Consider the following 24,262-nt stretch of genomic DNA (forward strand, 5'->3'; position numbering starts at 1 on the left):
AACTATTACTACTCAGCACCAGTGCCGACTTTGCATGTCTACGTTTCTACTCTTCGCCTCCCGACATCGAACGACCCACTGTTCCGTCGTCGAGCGCCACATCTCGTCTCTTCTCTTCTCGCCTGAGAGCTTCTTCACTATCTTCATCACGGACGTCAGCGTCGAGATTCTTCACGGCTCTTCAGCCACGACAACGAAGCTGCATCTCCGCCTTCAAGCCTCCGCACATCATCGCGTGAGCCCCTTCCTTCGTTCTCAACTCTCTTCATCTTCATTGGACTTTCGACGCCCTTTCTATTCTGTCGTAAGCTTTCATTCATTATGTACATCACATTTATTCATGTTCATTCTCATCCTTAATCATAATGTAACTACGTGCAATATTCACATTTTCAAGTCTGCTACTTTTGCTTGACTGCACTTTGCAAGTGCATTGTCAGCTTTGTTCAGTACCCAATAAATTAACGAAAAGGGAATACTTTCTTTCATGTATTTTATTGTCAGTGCAACCTTGCTTCCTCGTAGCTAAAATAAAAATAAGAGTTATGTTGTGTGACGAGTGAACACGCTTTCAAATATCCATTCACAATACCTCACACTTTTATCTCTAAAGTGGTGACCCCTCGTTTACTTTGAAGCTTGGTTGTACGAATTTATTATTCCCAGACTTTTTGGACTTAGCAATGTTTTATAAAATGTCTTCATTCTGGATTATGTATCGACTGTTTTTTATGCTCTTGCATTTATACACGTTATTCGATGCATACCATGTCATTCATTACTGTCTATTTATGGCAACTAAACAGCCGTGCATGCTTGTTGTATTACATTCTTTCAACATGCCATGCTTGTACATTTCTTAGGCTGTTGTCAATTACTGCATACACTATATTATACAATACATGCACTTTTACATTTTTATCAGCCATTGATTCTTGTGACATTTTGTACTTTGCTCATTTATATATTATCGCCTTTTATCTGTGTATTGCATACACAGCTTCAATTCTGGCAGGGGAGTAATGTAGCGGCTCTTACATTCGCCCTACTTACATTCGCCCTACTTTCGCCGTACATTCATGTCTCCAGTATTTTTCCATCGCGGTACTTATTTATATTCATTATTCGGAACACGTGTGTTTTTCCTTCCAATCGCGCATCGTGGTTCCGCACTGTTCACCCCGCGTATTTTCAACTCCACGAGGTTTTTCTCCACTCCCGCTTTCACCTTGGTCGAGTCAAGACGTCTCCGCAATTTCCTCTCCAGGCTCTATTCTTCTGTGCCTGTCATCTATTTTACGGCACGTCAACTCTTTTTCTGCCGTGTTCATCGGGCTGCAGTCTCCCAGTGGAACGCTATAGTCAGGACCGACATGGCGCCTGACTCTCCGCTGGGAGCTGCCAGTTTCTTCGTTCCGGTAGCTTTTTCCACTCACGAGCTCATCATTTCACCGCAGCTCATCTAAACATTTCTTCATCAAAGTCCGGCGCATCAAACGAGCAACTATTACTACTCAGCACCAGTGCCGACTTTGCATGTCTACGTTTCTACTCTTCGCCTCCCGACATCGAACGACCCACTGTTCCGTCGTCGAGCGCCACATCTCGTCTCTTCTCTTCTCGCCTGAGAGCTTCTTCACTATCTTCATCACGGACGTCAGCGTCGAGATTCTTCACGGCTCTTCAGCCACGACAACGAAGCTGCATCTCCGCCTTCAAGCCTCCGCACATCATCGCGTGAGCCCCTTCCTTCGTTCTCAACTCTCTTCATCTTCATTGGACTTTCGACGCCCTTTCTATTCTGTCGTAAGCTTTCATTCATTATGTACATCACATTTATTCATGTTCATTCTCATCCTTAATCATAATGTAACTACGTGCAATATTCACATTTTCAAGTCTGCTACTTTTGCTTGACTGCACTTTGCAAGTGCATTGTCAGCTTTGTTCAGTACCCAATAAATTAACGAAAAGGGAATACTTTCTTTCATGTATTTTATTGTCAGTGCAACCTTGCTTCCTCGTAGCTAAAATAAAAATAAGAGTTATGTTGTGTGACGAGTGAACACGCTTTCAAATATCCATTCACAATACCTCACACTCATATCTCTAAAACTTTCAAACCAAGATGACAGACAAATTTTAATGTTGTTGTAGTTTCCGAGTTGTATGTCAACACACTGATTACTGAGCTGAGAGACATTGCCAGGCATAGCGCCATAAATAAAAAATAAAAAAAAAAAAAAAAAAATCTGTACCTGTGTATAAGGCGCACCCCCGACTTTCAATTTTTTCCGGCGGCAAAAAAGTGTGCCTTATACACGGAGATTTACGGTAATAGAAAATTCTTCATATCAGTTAATAATCTCATATACATTTTTCAAGTTTTTCATGTTTTTGGATACAGGATAAGAAAACTTGATATACCCCCCCCCCCCCCAACTCTGAATGTTCCATCAATTTTATAGGTTGGATGGTTTTATGATATGAATTTTCTTTTATACAATTTTATATAAAAAATGATTAAAACACTGTTTCATGATATTCAGCTTCAAAATCAAATAGTCCATTTTGACTCCCAAGGAGAAATTCAAGTTTTTTTTTTTATGTCTAGTAAAAGCATACCGGTAAACGATATTAAATTTTGGTGGCAAATTGTCAACTCTACTGATGAATTGTGTCACTATCATATGAGATGCATTTTGCTTATACAAGATGTAGGGAAATGCCTTTAAAATTTAAACATGTGTAAATTCCTATTCATTAATATAATTGTTCTAACACAGCTAATTAAGAACATGTGCAAATGGTAAATACTTCCTTGAAATCGATCTACATCGTCACTCTCCTTATAAGGAAATATTCTAGTATCACATGCCCAAAAAGGAATTACATTTTTTATTCAAAATACAGAATTTAAATGCATTTGTATTGAAAACGATGCAAGAGAGAAGAAGAGAGAGAAAGAGATAGAGGGGAGAGAGAAGAAGAGAGAGAGAAAGATACAGGATTGATGGAAAGAACGAGAGAAAGAAACAAAGAGAAATAGATAAATAGGTCTAGAGAAGAAAGAGAGAGATAAAGAAATATAATATAGATAGAAAGACAAAAAGAAAGAAAGAGAAATGTACCTACAGGAGACAGAGAGAGAGAGAGAGGGGGGGGGGGGATTACCATTAATTATTTTAATTTCAAAACCAGGAGGAGTTGAAAATGAGAGGAAGAGGCTATGATAACCCTTATTTATCAATTATCTTCCTACACTCGTGTCATATTTATATCATTAAGCACTCGTGATCGTCGCAAGTATCCTACCTTGTGGAGGTATACCTACCAAACAAGGATAACCAGGTTGGATAAGTAGCATCATTGACGTGAAGTAGATGTGTGAAGTGTATCCTGAATATGCCATTTATCCTTGTCCATTCATTATATCCTCTTCAAGGATCTCACGTGTCCCTGTTCAAGAAAATATTTGTATTATAAGAGTGTGTGTGATCTTCAGAATTTAATTACTGCCCAACCTTTCTCAATTGTCAGGAAATGTGCATTGAGGAAACAAATAGATGGAGGTTCTCGATCATCCTCACAGAGTGAATCGCAAGTGGGATAAATTTCTACCTTTCTCTTTGGACTTCCTGGATTCTGAGAGATTCCGTTGTTAAGTGCTCTTCTCATTTGTGAGTCATCAAGTTGATGAACATTTTCTTCCAAACAAGGACATTGTTTTGATTAATCATGCATAGATTTTGTGCAGTTGTGATTTGATTAACAAAACAGATGAAGTTCTCAGTCTGGAAGAAACTGTCTGCTGTTGACAGGAAGGTGTTAACGATCTTTATTCAAAATGGCATGCATCCTCATTTTCGGTAATTTTCTATATTAAGTACTTATTGTCTGTTGAACCATTTTGACCCGATTCACACTTAAAAGTTCTATGATTGAGTTGGATCAAGCTGTACCAATCACAGCTACCATGAAAAGAAATAGTAATATTTAAATATTTCATCAAACTAAATATTATGAATGATTCAGTTTGATTGTAAGGAGTGAAAATATGATGAGTTATTATTACCAGTGATCACCAAGACATGTTGAGGTTTATACCTAGATAACTGCCATTGAATAACTCCACATTTCTAGAAAGTTGTAAACCTAAACTGATTATTCATGAAACATAGTTTCTGATTCTCTTCTTGTGATTTTCATTTTTTTTTTCAATACTTTTTTGTAGATATTTATATTTATTCTATATTTGTTTATCAATGATATTGTGTTAATTTCACTTGTTTTTTACAATATGCACAGACTCACTGAAAAGCAATCTGTTTTGACCGATAGTGTGTTTTTACCATGAATAAATAAATACAATACAATACAATAATTTCTGGAAATGTCTCCAAAATAAAATAGTTCATCTGCATATACCAACGTTATTGATTCAAGAGGATTTGAACTCTAGAAAACTAGGAAATAGACATGTTATTACAGCAATCACATGCTTTTATCAATTAAGGAAATCCTTTTAGCTGTCTGCAATAACATTATTTTTCTAAGATGTAGAAACTCTGTCTACTTCAAACATAATAGAACCTTTCCAATATAATATTATGTTTCTTTGTGCCAGTATATTTCTTCTGTGTGACATTGTATTACAAGAGCTGTAAAATGAATGCTTTAATATAATTGTAATTCCTGACAACTTGGTCCAATTATCTTCTATGTTTAGGTCTCAGGTGTTTGAAGAAATATGCAATAATTACGATTTATCATAATTATACACATGTATGCATTGACAGGAAATTAGAGGAATCAATTCAGAAAGATGGGTAAAATAAACTAATGGGTAATATGAAAGAGAGAGAAAGGGAGAGAGGAGGGGGGGGGGGGGGGGAGCTAGAGTAAAGAGAAAAAGAAAGAGTATAACAGATAACAAACTTGTCATGTAATAACGTCAGTAAAATGTATTATGTGGATCATTATGATTACATTAAAAAGAAAAATGTGATCACAGGATCCGATAAACCATGTTAGCTGACAAAGCTTTCAAACTCTTTAATTCTCTCTCCTCCCCTCTCTCTCTCTCTCTTTTCTCTATCTCTCTTCCTCTCTCTCTCTTCAATTTGTCATCTATCTCAATCTCTCTCTTTTTATTTCTCTCTGAATATATGTCTCTCTTGTCTCTCTCTTCTCTTAAATCTATTTCACTTTCCATATATATGCATTCTCTCCCGATCCATTTCTCAAATGCTTAATTTCTCTTTGGTTACCTTTTCTCTCTCCATCCTATCTTCCATATCCCATCACCAGTCTGCCATCAGCTGCAGCCGTGCTGCGTCATCGCGAGCTCTAAGGCCAACGAGAGACTCCTCCTCATGCTGCGGGATCTGGGTGAGTAATCCCCTACTTAGCTAATCCAGCAGATTATCCAGGTAATCTCAATGTTTCTTAACACTTGCATTGTTGTGAGAGAGAGATGATGCAGAGACTGTCGACAGCAACGCTGTGACAGCGAGGCTTGAGATCTCAAGAGAATTGATACACAGCCTTAATGATAATGATGATAACATTTCTTATAATAACAACGAATTATGCTTTCATAGCACTTAATTCACCAGTCTGTCTATGTGCGTTTGATAAATGAAAATGAAAGAATGAGAAAAAATTATTATGCAGACATTTATAATGTGCGACATATTCCACACAGGCAGTCGCAACAAACAGATTGAATAAAATAACAACAAGTTCTTGACAAAAATGTAAACTATTAAAGGATATTGGTGAGGCGTAATGCTACATGTATGACATGATTGATTATGCTGCAAACTCTTATCTTGTATGTTCAACGCTTTATTGATAAAATTGATAGCTTGTTTTCGATAAGATTTGTTTTTTAACTTGATACATTAAAATCATCATCTGTCCAACATATGATAATAATGAACACTTTACAATCATTTAGCATTCACATGTATAATATCATTTTTGAGAACCAAAAAGATGCTAAGTATATATGTTAAACATCCTTCTGGCTCTGGGCTGATAATATGGAATATTGTTCAATGCTGTTTATTCCTACAAAACGATAGTTTGTTAATCACTTCTTCACCTTTTAAAAAACTGGTTTAAAGAAAAGGACAAAATAAAATTACCGTAATTTAAGTGCCGTTAAATAGTTGAATAAATCTTAATCCCCTCTACAACTAGATGACTAGTGAATACTAGGACTAGGACTAATTTTAGTCAATAATTTCTCTGTCATGAAAATGATTATCGTTTCAAAATTTATCAGAAATTAAGAAAAGTCTTTTTAAGCAATTAATTTGACAGTGCCCGATTCATCTATAACAAGACTACTTTGTATGGCTCATGAGGACATCTTGTGATTATTTTGCTCATGAATTCTTGAGTAATCCCTTATCATTCAGTAGAATGTATCATAAGTCTCCCCTGCCTAAGGATCCACTTGTGACTAACCCTGAATAAGCTTAGCTTCATTCTACATTCCTCCACAAAGCGAGGAAAGACACAGAACATATCCTGATTCCTGAGACGTACTATCTATAGAAAAGTGACTGAACAGAAAGATTAGCGTAAAAATATAAGAGATATGACTTCCATATCCCCTTCCTTCTAGAAGTCTAGTTAACTGGGGCTCTGATTCATATTTATGAAAACTGTGTCAAGATTGCTTACTAGTCCCAAAGATGAAACCCATAGGATCCTCTAGAATGACTGTGGAGACATTGTTTAGTGATGTGTTTGACTCAGTCAGGCCTCGATCACTCTGTTGTGTTGTCTTTGTCATTATAAGCTGATGTGGTTCATTGACATCTGAAACCAGGGTTGACATACATATCTGGGAATGTGTCGTTTTACACTCATCTTTATGAAAACTGTGTCAAGATTGCTTACTAGTCCAAAAGATGAAACCCCTAGAATCCTCTAGAATGACTTTAGGAGACATTGTTTAGTGATGTCTTTGACTCAGTCAGGCCTTGATCACTCGGTTGTGTTGTTTTTGTCATTATAAGGTGTGTGGTTCATTGACATCTGAAACCAGGGTTGACATACATATTGGGGAATGTGCCCTTTTAGGCTTTTACACTCATCGTCATGAAAACTGTGTCAAGATTACTTACTAGTCCTGAAGATGACACCCATAGAATCCTCTAGAATGACTGTAGGAGACATTGTTTAGTGATGTCTTTGACTCAGTCAGGCCTCGATCACTCTGTTGTGTTGTCTTTGTCATCATAAGCTGATGTGGTTCATTGACATCTGAAACCAGGGTTGACATATATATCTTTGACTATATCCTTTTACACCTAACTACATGTTTGTCCTCTCTAAACAGGCAAATGTCCAATGATCATCAGCTCTCAAAGAACAGTATCTTTCCAGGAAGCTGGGCATGTTTACATTTTCTCATCCATGGTTGACATAGATCAGTGAATGTGTCCTGCATCTACATTGTAACTCTTACCTCTGCAACCAGACAGCTCTATGATGATTACTAATCTAGAGAGGGCTTTGAAACACATATCTGAGACCCGTTTCACAAAGCCTTTTTTCAATGACAAATGACAAAAATCAGTGACAAATCTGTTGATAACCAATCAGAAGCAAGGATTTCTGTAGCTTATAACAAAAACTGTCATTTGTCACTGATGACAAGTTTTGTGAAACGCCCCCCAGGTCTTTGTCCGTTCAGAGCCAAAAGGGCATTAACTCTGTGGTGAAGTATATGAGTTGATGCCCGTCGATCTGGCCCGAACAAACAATAGTATTCTTTCAAAAATGTCTCTGTGGTAGAATATGAATCAGAAACGAAAATGTAAATAATCAAAGACATACCAATTTGCAAAGAAATTAATTTCATCACAAGGTGTTACCAGTTTGAAAATTGTGATATCAGCCCCCTAACAAGTTAATTCAGCAGTGATTTTTGTTTTGTGTACTGCAGGTGGAGTTGACTCGTGCTTTGGTGCTAGTGAGGTCTTGCCTGAGGATAGTAGCAACCGACTAATTGATGTACAGCTCCTCCCAAGCTTAGATTTCTGTAAGTATCTAAAAGTGTTGAAAAGTTGAAAGAAGTCATTATTATGTACTGTAATTCTATCACTTTATATAACAATCACACTAATTAAAAGCAAACTAAATGACTGTATAACTTCTGGCCTGCTAACCAACAACTATAATAAAACAATAAGTAACTAACTAACTTATTAATTATGAATTAACCAGATAATCAGTAAATTATCAAACTGATTGAGTTTTATAACAAGCAAGAATTACTGAGTTGGTTCAATTTGTATTTCTCTGCCAATACATGTGTGACTTCCTTGAAAGGTATAGGCATGGATTATTTAACAAAATTGGTTGTAGAAAAGATAATGGTTTTCATATTAGTTTTCTTAATACTAATTTGATATCCTTATACATTGACAAAAATGAAAGGCTATGTGGTGTTGGTGGGCATTGAAAATACACTGGATGCTGTATATCATTGGTTGCCTTGGGAAATCTGTTTCAAGGACAGAGAAGATGCAACCAAAAAAAACCTTTCATACAGCTGCGGAGATAACTTGTTGTAAACCCTTCTCACGACTGTTTGGAATTACAGGCCATCTCAAGCCTCTGGTTCCCAACCTTCCTTGCGGATTGTACAGCATTACCCATCGGTTGCCATCCCCCATGTCTCGTTATGTCTGGCTAGTGCTAATGCATTTTATTACTCCTATCTATTACTGTCGTCCCAAATGTAAGCGTGGAGATTTGCCCCTAAATTGCAGTGTCTGGGTGGGAATTATTGCCTAATGTTGTTGCAGATCGTGGACCATCTTGCCCAGTACTGTGGCAAGATGGAGTAGTAATTGAGCTACTGGTGTGAAATGGGGGGTCTGGTTTGTTTCCTAGATTTAGAAGGAGGTGGAAAATTCTTTTTATTTATAATATTTTATGAGAGCAAAAGCTTTATGGAATATTGATTTGAAGAATGCTTTTGTAAACTTTTTTTTTGAGGGCTGAGAGTAGGTGTGTTTGTAGAATGTTTGTCTTTTACTTCTTACCTATTATTTCTTTCTTTGGCAAGACATTAATCTACATTTGCCTCACTCGACCCAGGTGAGGTAAATGGGTACTTGGTAGGATTATTCCTTGACATGCACTGTGCGCTGATAATGGCTACCGGAGCTAAAGCTAGGGTAATCATTTCCAAAGCTATTTGGATGCGCATAGGGACCATATAATGTGATATGCGCTATACAAGAACTGAATTGTTATAAAATGAGACCCTGTTAAATATTGTTGCACTTGCCAAATTTTGAAATATCTAAATGAAGTTGAATTGTGCAGGCTTATACATTTAAAGAAAGAACTTTAACTATGTGTAAGCTGATATTGGAGAACTATCTATTGCAATTTACTACTGACATGTTTGTATTATCAGCATGGCTTGTGTACTCATTATGTTTGGTCTAATCTAGCAAATTTTGATCCATTCCAAATTCATTCTTTAATGTTGTATTTGCAGGAGATTTGAAGTGCTTGGTATTAGGAGACTACATTAGAGTGGGATCTAAAAGAAGATTAAATCATTAGACAGACAGATATCGTTTAATGTCCTCATTGAGGAAAGCATCTGGGCCAAAATTTAACTGATAACATTTGTAAATCCTCATGCCCTTCAAGGAGGGGGAGGGGATGGGGGGGGGCAGGGGGATCTCATCAATGTAGCATGTAATATGAGTTGGCATGTTTAATTTGATGAAGGGGGGGGGGGGGGTCTTGACATTTAGAGCATTAACCCATTTGCAACTAAACCGCCCCAAACCCCCCTCCTTTTACTCACTGAACCGCCCGAAACCGCCCGTCCGTTTTCAACGCGCTATAGTATCCGTTCTTGGGTCTACCGTGATAATGTTATACGTGCGTAATCTTTACGATGTCTACAGAAGGATTCTGCATAGAAAATAGCGCATGTTTAATATTGTTCAGAACAATGTCAAAATGAGAGCAATGTTGCAACATCTTCCAGTGAGTAATAGGCCAATTTTACAAAATCTCTAGTTGCTAATGGGTTAAGGAGAAAGGGACAGAGACATAAACAGACAGTCAGAGACAGACAAAATTCTATGAAAATGTCTAAATCCTTCAGTTCTTCAAGAAGTGGGGGCCCTTGGGGATAACAGTAAGATAACATGTAATGCGTATGTGCTTAAGCTTGTTTAGTTCATTAAATTAGGAGAAGAGTTATGTAGAGTTAAAAAGAGGGGGGGGGGGGGGTCGAGGGAAAGAGTCACAAACAGAAGCAAAACGGAGGATGGACATACCGACTGACAGGAAAAATGAGCATGTGAATAGAATGCGGAGAAATGCAGAGAAAATACATGATATTAGATAGGAACTGAAAAAGTTTAATATCTAACAGCGCTCATTAGATTCAAAAGACAGGTTGAGAGAAAGAAAGAGATACAGAGTTTGAAACAATATGAATTTAGAGAAGGAAAGAGAGAGAAAGTGGGATGGAGAGCAGAGAGAAAGGAGGCTTGGGGGGGGGGAGGGGGGTGGGGAGACAGAGAGAGAGAGAGACCGAAAGAGACCGAAAGAGAGAGGGGGTGGGAGAGAGAAAGTGGGACGGAGAGCAGAGAGAAAGGAGGCTGGGGGGGGGGGGGATGAGGAAGAGAGAGAGAGAGAGAGAGAGAGAGAGAGTAGCAACAAGTCGGGCATGGACACTACTCACCACAACATTGGTATGACCAAACACCAACAGCTTTTGATTGGTTTGTGTTAATGGCAGTCCTAAAAATTAAATATGCTGCACTAATGTTATTCTTGGTTATTTCTATATCTTTGTGTGATGAAACTAACACCTGCACATGTATTACAAAAAGTTACATTGACAGACCAGTCTTCCTCACCGGAAGAGTTGAAAAGAGTTGAAAATTATGCAAACATGCCTCCACTTCCGGGCAAATGCATTTACACCCACTATCAACACTACAAAACAAATATATCCAAACCGGAACTGAAACTATTTTTTTAGATACTCCATTATGAAAATAAATACAGACGGCGATGAAAATGGGTCAGTAATTATTGAGGATGTGAATAAATTAGGTTATTGAAATGTTTGTTGTTGTATTGTTATAAGGAAGTTTCCAAAACTTGTTTGTTTACATTGCTTCATGATACCCTATCAGATATGCATGGAGAATTTGGGGGTCTTTTTTGTCGCTAAAGGTGAAGGACTTTTAGTGTTTATTTTGATATTACTATGTCATGAAGCTTTTTGAATTATAAACATTTCAATTCACCTCAACAGCTCTCCCCTAGATCTCTCTTTCTCTCTCTTTCTCTTTCTTTCTCTTTCTTTCTCTCTCTCTCTCTCTCTCTCTCTCTGTCTATCTCTCTGTCTATCTCTCTCTTTTATACTTAATTCAAGTAGTAGGTTATTGTCTGTGCATGATAGTTGTAAATTCATTACAAATACTAATAGGCTGGAGAACAGTGCCTTTTATCCCCTCGAAAAAATGCTAAATAAATCCAATATTGTTACTATCATTATTGTTGTTGTTGTTATCATTATTTTTTCAATACTTATATATTGAAAAAAGAAATTTATATCAGATACGACAGAGGAGATATTGTTAAGAGAAGAAAGAACCCCCCCCCCCCCTACTCCGTAAAATTGTATATCAAATCCCACCAGTAGAAAGAAGATTTGCCTAGAAATACTTCAAATTAAGTTGTTTATTTAACTATATACTGTCAGTATCTTTGAGGAGAGTGAAAGTATTAGTTATGGCGGCTGTGGCCCATGTCTTTGTCTCTCTTTTTTGTTGGTTAAAAAGAAATGTTAACAATGAATATGTGTATTTATAGCCAGTTATCTGTTCATCTTTTTAATGTTATATTAACTACATGCACTGTATGTATACACATTGTCAAAGCATATTATGGTCAGTTTTATCTTATTTGAAAGAAGATATCAACCGTATCTTAATAGCCTATTATCTATATCTCTGGAGTGAGTGAAAACGGAGACCAGAAACATGTTAATAAGCTATTATCTCTTGTCAATCAATCCTCCGTGACATCCAATACAATCCCATCGTATTGGGTGATGCTGTTGTCAATCACTTAGAGGCTTTAATGAGATGTTATCTGGAATTTTTATCTGTAAATTGTTTGTATTTGATGGTTATCTAGAGGATAGTATAACTGAACACCCCCACAAAACAAACAATGCAACCACAACAAACTTTGGTTGTATGATTGGTTGTTCACACAAGAGGAAAATCATTTTGAAATGTATTCAGAATCAGATATGTACATGTTGCAGTGCTGTAAACAAAACAAAAATAATAATTGTACAACCCAGGTTGCTGATTAGATAGACCAATGGTTCTTTATTGACTTGTCATTAGGATCCTTGCTTAAGCCCGTCTACCATAGAAATCTCATATAATATTCCCATCAGCAAATATATTATTAGTCAAATTTAACTTTTTGTGCGTTTGTAGAAGTATGGTTTAAGCACTTGACTTGAAATTCAAAGGTCGTGGTTCGATCCCTGACACAGTCCTTTGGCAAGGCATTAATCTTCATTTGCCACACTCGCTCCAGGTGAGGTTAATGGGTACCTGGCAGGAATTAATTCCTTGATATATGCTAGAGGGCTGTATAGGCAGGAGGGGGGGGGGTTATACCTCTTGTCAGGCATGTAGCCAGAGTTTGATGTTTGGGGGGGGGGGGGTGCACATACATGTGATCGATCGACGTCCTGGTGAGGGGTCTAAAAAAGTTCAACCGATCTTGGAAATTTTGGGGGGCATGTGCCCCCCCCCCCCCCCCCCCTCCGTGGCTACATGTCTGCCTCTTGTTCAACTCCATTTCTACACCCATGCAACTTTAAACCACTATGGCCTTATATTTCCTGTTTACATCTGAGTGAGGTCAGCCAGGCCTTTAATTGTCAAGTTGACAACTTGATGTGGAAACCTATCACATTCATTAGTACTGGCATTCAGCACTGCTGAGATGTGATCTCCAGCAGATCTGAAATGACCAAGAAACTATAGATTTTTTTACACAAAATATACCAGGCTCAATATTTCAATAAAAATTGTACGTCTGAGAAGGGTACTAGCATAACAGAAACTGGATAATTGCAGTACCTGTGAGCAGAACCCTGATAGGTTACACTATTTTACGTCAATTTTCTCATCAAAAAAATTAAGAAATCAAGAGGTGATCTGCAGATTTTCTACAGATCATCTTATTATAGCTCTAGTGGAAGCACTTATGATGGGTGTTAGTGCAGAGATCTCACTTATAAATTCTGTTGCACTTTGTTTAAAAAGATGAGACACTGATCTGAGTGAATCTCAATGAATGAGAGACAAATTTGAAAATTTATTGCATTTTTAAAAATTTTAATCAGCAGTATACTTTTCCATTGCGATCCAGACTAGATATGCCGTTTGTATTTGGGACAGGACAAGATGTAGCTATTCCTTCTTTGTATGGTCCCACTCTATTTTGTGTCACAAAATCCCAGTTGAAGAAAAAGAAATAAAAAGGAAAAAAATACATTAGGAGAGAATTGGAAAAAAGTGACAATGGATTTATAAAGGTGAGTTCTGGTAATAAAAAAAAAAATAATAATTCTCACAAAATCAAACGACACTTACACTGAATGTTCAAGATTACAAAAAAATGTCATTTGCCAAACAATTTTGGTATAAAATGTATACTGACTAAGTAATGAGCATTGAAAGGTTAGGAAATCAAGGTTAATAGCCCCCCCCCCCCCCCCCCCCCACAACACTTGTGTATTCTCATATACATCTTTCTGTGTACAGTGCTTGTTACTTTACCAAGACTGGGCCAAATTTATTATGATTTTGATGGCTCCAGAACTTTGCAGTACACACCAATACTTACATGCCACATGATGAACTTTTTCTGATCCATTCCACACCATTTTTTTCACAATGCAATCGGATGACCAGAACGCACCTTTATCTTTAAAAGGAAGATTTAAACAAAGCAAATACAGAGGACATTTTAGAGGAGCAGAAAGAGAGAAGCTGTCCCAAAACATATGAAAATCACTCAACAACATGTTTTCTTCAAAGCACCTGATCAATTCACCACAATTGATGACATTTTTAAATGAGGATAATCTGATATATTAACAGATTATTTATCTCTCTGAAGTGGTGTTTTTCACCAACTTAATCCATAGTTGTTTGTCAAGCCCTTCTTTTTTATACCATCTTCTTGTCAAAGCATTTGAAGTCCCTGTCGGTTTCTTTTAATCCATTTTACTATATTAAAGGTAAAGACCAGTTATGGTCATGCAATTGCATTGTGAAAGAAACGTTGTGGAATCGATCAGAAAAGGTTGATCATCTAGCATCTAGCATCTGCAAGGTTCTGGAATCATCAAAATGATAAGAAATTTGGCCCATTCTTCGTAAAGTTACAAGCACTATACACAGAAAGATGTATATGGGACTACCCTATATCTCTCACAGACCATGAGAGAAACAAATTTACCAAATATATGAATTAGTAGGCGGTTTCCGGCAAATATTTTATCATCATGTATTAGTCAAAACATATTCTTTCACATGATTGGTAATGAGAGCTTCCATTTCATTTTTTGAAATTGGGGTGTTTCCAATACTGGTCTTTACCTTTAACCCTTTTGCTCTCACAAACATGTCTTTCAATGTAGGTATTATACTTGGTACTTCAATCATTTGATACCTTCTTTTCATTCCTTTTGCTTGGTTGGATCATGGTTGGATAGCTTTTATTGCATTGTTTGATATTTGTCCTCTTTGATGAAACCTTGTCAATTCAAGCTCTTGACAGGCTCTATCCAGATAGTCTTTCTTTGTTTGGTGCTTCAACCAACCCTTCGCCAGCCCACATGCACTCTGTAGTGGTTTTGTGGCTTAGGTCTAAATCTTACCCTAACAAACAAAGTCTAATCGTTATGATGTACAGTTACTTAAAGCCCCACTGCACTACTATTAGCTTCTTGCTCCCTCTATATAGGAAACAATGCCTAAGCGGTGCCCGGTGGTCCCCCATGATCCTCTTTTTCTTATGTTGTTTGAGAGCTGATTTGATGAGACGGCCACCTGTCAGTGACCTGGCTGGGTGGTCTAATCCCTCCTGGCCAAACTAGTACAGACAGGATTTAAAGATGAAGTTGAGTTCTGGTCATGCGATTGCATTGTGAAAGAAACGGTGTGGAATCGACCAGAAAAGGTTGATCATCTAGCATATAAGAATTGGTGTGTACTGCAAGGTTCTGGAATCATCAAAATGATAAGAAAAGTCTGTAAAGTTACAAACACTGTACCCAGAAAGATGTATATGGGACTACACGAACACGTGGCGTAAAAATCCTACCCCGGAGTTTTACGATGTTACATGACATATTTAGAATATGAAGGCATTTGAAGAGCCAAGTTTTTCAGGGAACATGTCTTAACTGATGTTCTTCCACACTTGCATAATAAGAAAGATAACGCTCACAAATTATTTTTCACCTCTTCCCAGAACTCAACCTTCTCTTTAAAGGATAAGTCTTGTAGTACCTGGGTAGTCTTGTTTTGAGCCAGAAGGGCATTTATATAATCATCATTTCACACAGAGTTAATGCCCTTTTGTCTCAAAGCAGAGGAATTGTAATCAATATCTAGTTGATTGATTGAATGATTTTTTTATTATAATGAATGAAAATTTCATGAAATTAATTATATTCTCTGATCCAATCATATCCAAAAGATATTTGATATAGTGCCTTTTCCTTGCAGTTACCAGGGACTTGTTGGTCCACAATGTTTGGGCAGGGACGTATCCCAAGTCCCTGGTTTGGGCCACTTCAAAAAAAATGTAAGACACTTCTCAGAGATCAGTAAAGTATATGTAGGCTGGTAATAAAGTAATTTCTAGCAGAATAGATGTGACTTAACACAAAACAATTCCCTCCATTAAATAAAGAAAATTAAAACAATATTCTAATAGTTCACATGATACTTGTGTGCCCCCCCCCCCCCTCCAAATAAAAAAAAAGCTTGTTGGGCAGTTGTTGGAGTTTGGTACGGCTATTTTTTTAATGCCAACTAGTAGAGAATATCACAGTTTGAGAGTCAGGGGAATGTTAACTTTATGCACAAATATATGAGTTAACACATTTCTGGTCTGAAGCATATAGTATGTGTTTATAGAACCCCCATTCCACCTCTAGACACATAATTGATGTAGCTTCTAACATTAGCAGTTTGTTGATGACCAAATAGACAATCTTTCACAGGTCTTTCCAAAAGGTTTAATGATTAACTAGAAATAAAACAGCTCAGTGATTTATTAAAACAGAAAGAAATTTAACACTGTGTTGTGAATAGGGAACCTGACATTAAGTAGAATTCAAAGTAAAGTAGGGTAATATGTACAACTGCCAAGTGCACAACAAGAATGATGATAATTGTTTGTTCCTTTTCTTTATATATTAAACTTAAGTATAGATTTTCTATACACTTACTGTTCATTCTGGAAAATGAGACCTTAACAATACCGAATGGCATCTTCAAATATGTTTTTTGAGAAATGGTATTAAAAGAGATCTTTACTTAGTGAAATATAATGTAACATTCATGTAATTAGAAGAGAAAAAAAAAAGAAATGCTGCAATTGCTTGAAACCATGGAAGTAGATGCACAACCCCAAGTACTATAGTCAGGTTAGAGTCTGGATATTGTAGACTACACACATATGAAGTTTGCAGGAGTTTGTGATACTGTCAAGACTATTTCACTAACTTTGAATCGCAAAACATACATTTAAAGCAGGTTTCATTTTAAATTTTGGTAGAACTACATGTACATAAGAAATGAGAATCAAATAATGACAGTTAAAAGAAAATATGTAGACGGTTGATATTGCCTTTAATACAGAACATCTTAATGAACAAAGGAGATCAAAAAGCAAGGTATCTACAATGAATTTGTGTTGTGGTTTGGCCAGGATTGAAGTTGTTTACCGCAGACATTGAATTCCCTCCTTTGAAGGTAGATGTGATTAGAGAACTTTGCTTGTTTGTCATGAAATTGTATCCTTAACAAAAGAAAGAGGCAACCTTCCTTCTGCAAACAGACCAGGTACTTACTCCTGCACTTGTAATCTATCACCATTTTAGTCCAGACAGTAATCTTGTTTCTTTTTATTATGGAAACCGGCACAGGTGTTCAAAACTTCAGAGAGTACGCTTCTCTGTCATAATTTGATACAGCCAATACCATGAAATGGTTCTTTGTTGTTTGCAAACAAAGCCATTACCTTATGTTTGCTTTGCTAGATGACATTTCAATTTTATGAAGGCATATTGTGTTGAGGAATTTTTGATTTTTTTTTCTTCAGAAAAAGGTGTTTTTATTTAATAGTGAAGAATAACCATGACATGTGCATCAAGTTATTATTTCAATATAAAGTGACTACCTTTTTGGAAGATGTTCTTCTTTGTTCTTGTGCCACTGTTTGTATCTTTAGGAGAAGAACAACACTATATCATCTGTTAAGAGCCAGAAGTGTGTTAACTTATTGACTATTAGGAGCCAGAAGGGCATTAACTCTGTAGTTAAAGGGATCCGGTAACTTTGTCTTAGATCCTTATAAAAAAACCTTGACTTAGCTCATGCTGCAATGATAATTATAAACCTTTAGGTCAGTCAGGAACCCATGACTTTTACAAGCTGATCGCCTGTCTGATTATCAAGATATTTATGATTGAAAATCGAAATCAAATTTTGCGTTTGCCAAACGGTTTTCATAACACTACAGCCTATTAGGGGAAAAGAGTATGGTAAAACCGGACACTCAAAGGTTTTTACTTTTTTGAGGCACTTCTTGATATTTTGAAGCGCAATTTTTTTAGGGCTTCAATATAACACCATATCAACAACAAAAAATTACACGTAGGGCCATGCATCTCAGATTTAACATTGTTAAACGATCTCTTTAAAGTAAATGAAGTAATTATTTTCTTGCTCCAAACAAATGTATGGTACTAACTGCCACATGGAGTTTAATGCTCTTCTCGTTATTAGCAGATCAAAAGAATTTTGAAACAATTATTTATTTTTCATACAAATATAATGATTCTTTTTAATACAATTTTCTCCCTCTTTTCACAAGTCTCTGCCCCCTCCCCCAGTATTTAAGGTACGCGTATGCATGTTTCCTCCGTTTGAAAGTACCCCCTAAGTCCGACATGAACAGTACCAGAGATTTTGGGAACATGAATGCGGTCCGTTCGTGGAGTGGGAGGGGGGCCCGGGCTTTGCCACTAGACAGGCAGGTTAATTTACATGGAGTTTAATGCCCTGCCTGGCTTTGAGAGATCCAATTTACTTGTAATTGAAGCATTATCAAGTGAGCATGCAATGGAAAATTCCCCTCATACTTTATGTTGTCTGATAATAGTTTCAACTTAATGCCTTGCATTACATAACAATGATTATACTTAGATTGTGATCAAAAGTCTTTTATTCCGGGTTACAAGCAATCAGGTCGATTTGTATGGATGATACTGGGCATTATCTCCTAAATGTAGATATTGTTTCCCTCAACAAAAGGCAAAAGGGGTGGAAAATAGAACAGGGAATCTTTGTATTCAGATCACGAGAATAGGCATTGTTAACAACTGTCAATCTGGATCTCAACAATAGGTGTTTAGACCGAATGGTATGGAACTGTGAGCAGGAATTTCATATTCTAAAAGAGCACAGTTCACTGACATTTGCTGCATTTTTTAAATTTTAGCTTCTTTCTAGTGTGCAAACAATATCTGGCTAATTATTTTCAAAGTTCACTGACTTTTGATGATTGTTACTGATCTATTCTCTGTAAAAAAAATAAAAATAATAATGATAATAATAATTACAAAACTCTGTATAATTATGATTTTGATATTAATAACGAACACAAAAAATACTTATTTAAAACATTATGTTTATTGATATCTTTAACTTTAAGGATGGGTTTGTATTTAACATTGGGCTCCATATAAATTACAATACAGATATGCAACAAAAGGAAGTTAATCAAATAACACAACAAATACAAATTCTATATTTTAAACTCTCTCACTCCCTCTCTCTTTCATTTTCCCTACCCTTCTCTCTCCTTTTCTTTCCCCTACCCTTCTCGCTCTTTCTCTGAACTTTGAAGAATACAGATACTCCGTCAAATAAATTTTTTGTAAGAATATCTATGAAGTTGTGTGGGGTGTGGTAAGCACCCTGTGTGGTCTGAATCTTATGATAGATGACAATACATATCCTTGGGTTTTCCACAAGATAACCTACAAAGGGTTTTCTTTGTATGGTGGCCCTGAAGGGACATCGCGAATAGACTAAATCGTGAAAAATATGCGATAAAATTCACGATATCGTCAATTTTATCGCATATTTTTCACGAAGAAATTCACGAAATTGACGATATCGTGAACTTTATCGTGAACTTTTCACGATGAAATTGACGATATCGTGAATTTTATCGTGAAAAGTTCACGATATAAAGTTCACGATATCGTCAATTTTATCGTGTACTCTCCTGACGGGCGCTTCGTAAACAAAACCAGCCCTAGCTGGGGGAGACAGAGAGAAGGAAAAAAGGGAAAGGGAAAGAGAAGATAAAAGGAAAGAAAGAATAATAAGAAGAAAAGAGGGAAACGGGGGGGGGGCGAAGGGCTCTTGCCTCCTCCTCACTCCCCCCCCCCCCCCCGCCAAAACTAAATAAGGAGAGAGAGAAGGGAAAGGGAAAGGGAAAGAAAATATAAAAGGAAAGAAAGAAGAGGAAGAAGGAAAGAGGGAAACGGGGGAAGGGCGAAAGGCTCTTACCTCCCCCCCCCCCCGCCAAAAAAAAATAAATAAGAGAGAGAGAGAGAGAGAAGGGAAAGGGAAAGAAAGAAGAGGAATAAGAGGGAAACGGGGGCAAAGGGCTTTTGCCTCGTCCCCCGCCCCCCGCCAAAAAATAAATAAGAGAGAGAAGGGAAAGGGAAAGAAAATATAAAAGGAAAGAAAGAAGAGGAATAAGAAGGAAAGAGTGAAACGGGGGAAGGGCGAAGGGCTCTTGCCTCCTCCCTCCCCACCCCCGCCAAAAAAAAAAATAAGAGATAGAGAGAGAAGGGAAAGGGAAAGAGAAGATAAAAGGAAAGAAAGAAGAGGAAGAAGAAGAAGAAAAGAGGGAAACGGGGGCGAAGGGCTCTTGCATCCCCCCGCCCAAAAAATAAATAAGAGAGAGAGAGAGAAGGGAAAGGGAAAGATAATAAAAAAGGAAAGGAAGAAGAATAAGAAGAAAAGAGGGGCTCTTGCCTCCTCCCCCCCCCCCTCCCGCGCCAACAAATAAATAGGAGAGAGAGAGAGATAGAGAGAGAAGGGAAAGGGAAAGGGAAAGAAAATATAAAAGGAAAGAAAGAAGAAGAAGACGGAAAGAGGGAAACGGGGGAAGGGCGAAAGGCTCTTACCTCCCCCTCCCCCTCCCGCCATAAAGGGAAAGAGAAGGGAGAGGGAAAGAAAATATAAAAGGATAGAAAGAAGAGGAAAAAGAATAAGAAAAGAGGGAAACAGGGGCGAAGGGCTCTTGCCTCCTTTTCCTTTCCTTCTCTCTCTCTCTCTTATTTATTTTTTGGCGGGGGGCGGGGGGACGAGGCAAAAGCCCTTTGCCCCCGTTTCCCTCTTTTCTTCTTCTTCCTCTTCTTTCTTTCCTTTTATCTTCTCTTTCCCTTTCCCTTTCCCTTCTCTCTCTCTCTCTGATTTATTTTTTGGCGGGGGGGGGGGGAGGGGGGGGGCAAGAGTCCTTCGCCCTTCCCCCGTTTTCCTCTTTTCTTCTTCTTCCTCTTCTTTCTTTCCTTTTATCTTCTCTTTCCCTTTCCCTTTCCCTTCTCTCTCTATCTCTTATTTTTTTTTTTTTTGGCGGGGGTGGGGAGGGAGGAGGCAAGAGCCCTTCGCCCTTCCCCCGTTTCCCTCTTTCCTTCTTATTATTCTTTCTTTTCTTTTATCTTCTCTTTCCCTTTCCCTTTTTTCCTTCTCTCTGTCTCCCCCAGCTAGGGCTGGTTTTGTTTACGAAGCGCCCGTCAGGAGAGTACACGATAGAGTACACGATAGAGTACACGATAAAATTGACGATATCGTGAACTTTTCACGATAAAATTCACGATATCGTCAATTTCATCGTGAAAAGTTCACGATAAAGTTCACGATATCGTCAATTTCGTGAATTTCTTCGTGAAAAATATGCGATAAAATTGACGATATCGTGAATTTTATCGCATATTTTTCACGATTTAGTCTATTCGCGATGTCCCTTCAGGGCCACCATATCTTTGGTAGGTATTGCAAGCACCTGAGAAGTTACTGTTAAAAATCTTTGTCAAAAGAAAAGCCTGCTTATTTAGTTTTCAAAAAGGACATCCTTGACAAAAATAGAGGAGGATGCACCTTTTGGAATTAAAGGTGTTATCATTATAGATAAACTTTGCATTCTTTTTTATATTAAATATTTCATGTACACATAACTTGGGGAACTTTAATGGAAAGCTAGCTCAAAAAGTTGTAGACATGAACTATGCTAATGATAGATTCTGATGCAGAATAGAAAAAGAAGGATAAACTAATTTATTTGAGGCAATAACCAGAAATGTATCACTATTTTGTATACTGATCTCCAGCTATAAAATGTGTTATTTATTTTCCTTACTCTGCTAATGAGAAATACCATTTTCCATTTTGATATTCAATTGTTTAATGGTATTGAGGCTGTCATGTATGAGTGCCAATGGTGTATTCTCCTATTCTTTGGTGAATGAAACATGTTTAGAATGATGTGGAGGAGGTTAACCATGAAGTGCAATATGTTTTCACCTTTTGTTTGGGAGTTCAAATGTGTTTTATGAACTGATTGTAAGATTATCATTGTGTTTGAGTTTCATACAGATTCAACGCACAATCCACCATCCAAACCAGTGAAGAATTCAATGTTAAATGTTAGATAACAATGCATTTTGCAACATATTTTTTCGACCCGGCGGCCCCATATTTAGGTGTACTGCAAAATCATCCATGATTACATAATCATTACAAATGGGGCATCATTGTAAAAGGGAATGAACAGTCAGGTTTTTTAATACTGGGTAATACAAATGTCAAGTATGATAATATAGTGCAGAGAGAGATATTAAGGCTCAAACTTGAATTGAAGAACATTTTTTAGGCATTTTCATTGTAGCTCAATATGATATAAATAATTTATGTTATATCTGAATCTAAGAATATAAGTTTAAAGACATCTAAATATTTTGTGAGAGCTGTAACAAAATCTATAAATGATAAGAGTTGTAAGCATTATCACTTAAAATCTCACCAACCTTTAAACTTCCGTTTCTGCAAAGTTTACGGGGTAATTAAGGTCACTGAATCTTTGGTGATGTTCATTTGAATGGATGGAGCTTCCTCTCCTTATTCTTGCATCATCTGATAACACGCAAAGCTAACAGGATACACAGTGTGAAGGATAGCTTTAGAGAAGGGGTGTGAAGTGCTTATCAAGAACAGGATCGAACAAGCGTGTCCGGAAGTTGTACAGAACCGATCTTTTATTGAATTGTGCAAACAGTTTGTTGACTTTCATAGAATTGGGGGCCTGCCACCTAACATTGGTTGCATTTACACTGTACTAATTTTTTGATTTTTTTTTCCCCTCATATTCTGGTGTTATGTTGATAGTTAATTGCTAAGCATTTACCAGCAAACACAACAAAAAAAACGAAATCGAACTAACCACCTCTGGAGTGTAGTTTTTTTAAATGCTGGCAGAAATTTGATAATTTTTGCAGTGTGAATGCCCGCTCTCGAAACATCAGTGAATTATTCCAACTTTTGGCCATGACTCTCGTTGCTTCTGCGCAATCGCATGCCGAGCAGCAACAAGTCGTGCATGTACACTACGCACCCCAAAAACCAGAATGACTAAACACAGACGTTTTTTATGGGTTTTTCCAGGAGTATAAATGTCAGGAAAAATAAAATCAAAATGTTGTTTTAGTTGTGTAAATGGGCCTACAATGAAAATCAAAGTGAGAGAGAAAGAGAGAGAGATGACACAAATATTAAAGTCAGGAGGTATAGATATTGTGCATTGTGTTTACGCCTCATTGGGTATTTGCGGTGAACAAGGAAAAATAGACCCATTTCATTATAGAAAGGCGCAAAGTGAAACATGCGTGGGATGGACACAAGCCTCAAGGATATCGCTTAACTTTTGTAGTGATCACAGCTGCAACACCAAAAATTCCTCCTTTTCTTCTCCAAATGCCTCTTTTTTTAAATGGTCCCCATTGAAGCTGTCAACAATCGGTAATTTTCAAGGAACCGTCCTTTGTGATAGTAATTTGAAATTGGAGCGAATGTCAGGCATCTAGAAGGCATTGCTCTTTGTGTCAGTATTGTGGTTTTATTAAGTTGCACTTTTATATCTTTAGGGCACTGCCGATAAATGTCATTAATTTCCAGGCTTTCGATTACCTTTAGAATAGTTTAGGTTCCGTAAAAGGTATAAAGGATTCATTTTAAATCTTGGACCTCAGAAACCCAAAGCTTTTGGAATGTGAAATAATAAGGACAATAGATTTAAACTTGGTTTCAGAATTCTTTAGCATTGTGAAATTACAATCTATTTGTAAGTGTTAAAAAAAACCGTGAAATGTATCATGATAATTGATGATCAAGTAGAGTGTTGCAAAATTAGTTGAATATATAATAGTTTTAATGTATTGATTATGCCAAAGGATGGATGAAATTTGTAATGGATTAAACTTTGATGTTTCAGTGATCTTTAATCTAAATTTTGCCTCAATATATAGCTTTTAAACTGTTCTTGATTAAGTTTCTATTTAAAAACAGTCTCAAGGATAAATAGGTTGTGGAAATGTGACCAAAATCTCCAGATTTCATGAAATCTTCCTCATGCAAAACATTGATCTGATCATATCAAACTTATCACATCTGAGACATAAATAGCCAGGTTTGAACATCACTTGGTATTATGCTTAATCTGAATATACACTAGTTTAGTTGGTAGTACTGACTCTTAGATCGTCTTTCACTTTCAAATTTATACCAAGGCTATCTAAGTTTCAAAATCTCAAATTAATCTCTTTTTTCTTTGGACACATGCCCAA

At 37.0% G+C, this 24,262-nt stretch overlaps 1 protein-coding gene across 1 annotated transcript in view; it reads left to right on the forward strand.

Moving 5' to 3' along the window:
- Positions 1–24,262, forward strand: part of LOC586390 (mutS protein homolog 5-like) — a 90,324-nt gene that overhangs the window by 14,698 nt on the left and 51,364 nt on the right. The window contains exons 2-3 of the mRNA XM_030996261.1: positions 5,311–5,391; positions 7,967–8,062. Coding sequence (XP_030852121.1) covers positions 5,311–5,391; positions 7,967–8,062 — 177 coding nt within the window. The remainder of the gene's footprint in view (positions 1–5,310; positions 5,392–7,966; positions 8,063–24,262) is intronic.

The sequence above is a fragment of the Strongylocentrotus purpuratus genome, unplaced genomic scaffold (assembly GCF_000002235.5).
Source record: "Strongylocentrotus purpuratus isolate Spur 01 unplaced genomic scaffold, Spur_5.0 spur5_scaffold_3, whole genome shotgun sequence".
NCBI classification, from domain to species: Eukaryota; Metazoa; Echinodermata; class Echinoidea; order Camarodonta; family Strongylocentrotidae; genus Strongylocentrotus; species Strongylocentrotus purpuratus.